General features: G+C 44.1%; 1 protein-coding gene across 1 annotated transcript in view; it reads left to right on the forward strand.

Moving 5' to 3' along the window:
* The first annotated feature begins 407 nt into the window (after window positions 1-407).
* The window catches only part of RBM22 (RNA binding motif protein 22), a 13,843-nt gene continuing 10,821 nt past the window's right edge, over window positions 408-3,429 (forward strand). Inside the window, exons 1-4 of the mRNA XM_023514488.1 lie at window positions 408-636; window positions 1,068-1,121; window positions 2,160-2,189; window positions 2,869-3,001. Of these exons, the coding sequence (XP_023370256.1) occupies window positions 583-636; window positions 1,068-1,121; window positions 2,160-2,189; window positions 2,869-3,001 (271 nt within the window). The 5' untranslated portion in view covers window positions 408-582. The remainder of the gene's footprint in view (window positions 637-1,067; window positions 1,122-2,159; window positions 2,190-2,868; window positions 3,002-3,429) is intronic.

Below are 3,429 nucleotides of genomic sequence, written 5' to 3' on the forward strand. Positions count from 1 at the left end.
AAAAAAAAAAAAAAAACAAAAAACTTCAAACTAAGATAAAGTGAAAGCCAGGAGAAATTGAAAGCAAAAATTAAAAAAAATTTAGAGAAAAAATGATTCGTTTACCTGAAATCCAACTTTAGTCAGTTTTTGTTTTTTTTAATTTTTGTTTTATTTTGCTAAATCTGGCGAATCCATAGAGAGGTTATTGTAAGAATCAAATGAAACATTGGCACTGTGAGAATGTGCCAGCATTTGGCACAAAAGCGCTCAGAGGTAGCTAACGCTGTGCTCACTTCAGCCCTTCATTCAGATCTTGTTCCTTCCTCAATTCTTTAATAAATCCACTGTACTCGTGGCCCTTCATTCCAACCGGGAATAAGCTCAAAAGAAGCATCAAAGCGTAGCATACCAGGACCCCAATTGTTAAAGAAAGAAAATTCCAAAAGCAGGCAACGTCATGACGCAAGCCCCACCCCGGAAGAGGGTCTAGACGCGTAAATAAGACGTAGACAGGCCCGGCACCGGCCTCGGGGCTTGACGGGATTGTGGCGGTCTTCTCTCCCAACTCGGAAGCTACCGCTGCCTCCCGACGCTCCCAAGATGGCGACCTCTCTAGGTTCCAACACCTACAACAGGCAGAACTGGGAGGATGCGGTGAGTGTGCCTGCCGGAGGAGGTCGGAACGAGGCGGCGAAGCCGGGCACCGTGCGGGCGGGCAGGACCCGGGCTACGGCGCGGCCGAAGGAATTCCGGGAAGTGCCCGCACGGTGGCCTTGCTGGGCCGGAGCAGGAGGCCGGAGGACGATCGTCCTGTGGGCTTGGAGGGCGTGGGCTTAGCTAGGGCCCCAGGACCAGCCCCTCTTACATCCTTGCCCCCTTCACCCTATTTCAGCTGGTTTTCTTTTCTCCCGCTGCCTGCCGGAAGTGCAGACAGCGCCCCCTCCCGCGACCGGGCCGTGCTGGACTTGAGGTTCCTGCCCTGCCTGGTTCCCCACCCCCTTCACTGCCCGCCACCCCCTCTTGTGCGACTGAGATGGCAGGGTCCTTAGAGCCTGGTGCTCAAACACATTTGTCATTTTCACTAGGACTTCCCCATTCTGTGCCAGACGTGTCTTGGAGAAAACCCATATATCCGAATGGTGAGTGATCACATGTGAAATGGGAGCTATTGTTCATGTTCTGTCAATGTTGTGGTACTTGCACACTGTATGGGAAGTGTTTGTCTTAGACAAGTAGGGGGAATGATGCTCTTTTCCTAATCCAAAGCGCTGGACGAATTGCAAAGGACTGTCATGCAATAATTCTGTAATGTAGGAGTCATAATAGAAGCTAGTGTTTGTTGAGCATTTACCTAGAAAGTAGGTCTGTTAACCAAAGGCTGAGAGAATTTATGTCATTTTGTATAGTAAATAAGGAGTGGAGCTGGGGTTTTATGTTAGATAGTCTGATTCCAGGGATCTCAGCAAGCTATGAGGAGAACCAGGACTGGAAACTAGGTTTCCTGATTCCGAATCAAATGTCTTTTGGCTGATGCATCATGTGTTTTTAGTGTTAGGTGCCCCCATCCTTATAAATTAGAGTAAAACTAGCAGCAGTTAGTAATAATTAGGTTCAGGCTCTATTACTGTGATCAGTCTCAGTGGTATTGATATATTAGTATATTCAAGACTTTTTTTTTTTTTTGAGGCAGTCTCAGCAGGTCGCCATTGGTAGAGTGCTGTGGTGTCACAGCTCACAGCAACTTCAAACTCTTGGGCTTAAGCGATTCTCTTGCCTCAGCTTCCGAGGTAGCTGGGACTACAGGTGCCCGCCCCAACACTCTATTTTTTGGTTGCAGTTGTCACTGTTGTTCAGCAGGCCCAGGCGGGGCTCTAATCTGCCAACCTCAGTGTATGTGGCTGGCGCCCTACGCACTGAGCTATGCTGCCTATAGAAGATACTTACTTGATATTAGATCCATAGATTCATGAGATACTCTAACTCATAGTATGTTGTTAGAATATATTATATCCCTGCTTCCTGCCTCCCCCAAAAAGGTTGGGGTTTTTTTGTTTGTTTTTTCTTTAGGGTGCCAGAGATCTCCAGATACATTTCCTGGATTATATATAGGGGAATAGTAAATATCTGTTTCTTTCTTTCTGCGACTCCAATTCTTCTCTGTTGTTTTCCTATTTTAGACCAAAGAAAAATATGGGAAAGAGTGCAAGGTAAGCATGTCTGTTAAAGAGTAATGATTTTATTTATTTTCCTTTTTTCTACCAAATTAGTCTTTAGCTTAGTAAGTTTTGTGGTCCTCCAGTAAAAGTCAGTGCTATACAATTTTTATACATAGTTACAACTGTTTAAATTTAAATTGTGCATGAACTTTATGGCCACTCTGTATATTATTGATGTATTCATTGGCTGGTAACTATGTAGTGTGGGAAGTAAGAAAATGAACTTTCTAATGTAGGGATTCTTATCATGGTGTCTACAGAAGGGCACCAGACAGATCTGTGTACCAAGTTTTGTATGACTATGCACATGAGTGTGTGCTTAGGTTAGTTTTAGCTAAGCAGTAAGGTCATAGCTATCATAAAATTCTCAGAGGATTATATGACACTTCTCACACCTCCCACCCCCCAAAGATCAAAGTTCATATTAGTAATGGTGCTTACCTCTGCGGGGTGGGGGGGAATTTTGACTTTTTGAATACTTCATTTCTGTATTATGGGAATTGTTTAACTACTGGGAAAAAGTGCTGAGAATTGGATTGAAACATCAGATGAAGTTTAGACTAGGTGATTGTTGAAGTCAGGGATCCTTGAATCCTCCATTGTTACTAGATCTCCTCTATTGTCTAGATCAGGATCATTAACCCTCAGTGGCTCTTGGTTTGTGTTCCAGATCTGTGCCAGGCCATTCACAGTGTTTCGCTGGTGCCCAGGAGTCCGAATGCGTTTCAAGAAGACTGAAGTGTGCCAAACCTGCAGTAAATTGAAGAATGTCTGTCAAACCTGCCTCTTAGACCTAGAGTATGGTACGCTTACCCTGTCTCATAGATCTGGAAATGTGCAGGTGCTTTAAACAACAAACTGGTCTTTTGTCTTCCACTTCTCACTCTATCTCTGATTCCGATTCTACTTTGGAATATCTGCTATGATCTGCTTTTCTTAGGAAGAGAACTGTAATTAGACCAAAAATACTAATAGTAACTTAAGGGAACGTAGGAATTAATTAGAACCAGCCTAAACCTCCATCCCTCTAAGTGAGGTAAAAGACATTGATTCCATTGATCCAAAACTTTCTTTCACCATCCACCCCAGAAGCTCATGATGGGCTAATTGTGCTTTAGAGTTTGGTTTTTTTTTGAGACAGAGTCTTACTTGTCACCCTCAATAGAGTGCCATGGCATTGTAGCTCACAGCAATCTCAAAGTCTCAAGCTCAAGCGATTCTCTTGCCTCAG

Source organism: Otolemur garnettii, unplaced genomic scaffold, assembly GCF_000181295.1.
Source record: "Otolemur garnettii isolate 467f Iridium unplaced genomic scaffold, OtoGar3 scaffold00003, whole genome shotgun sequence".
In the NCBI taxonomy this organism is placed as follows: Eukaryota; Metazoa; Chordata; class Mammalia; order Primates; family Galagidae; genus Otolemur; species Otolemur garnettii.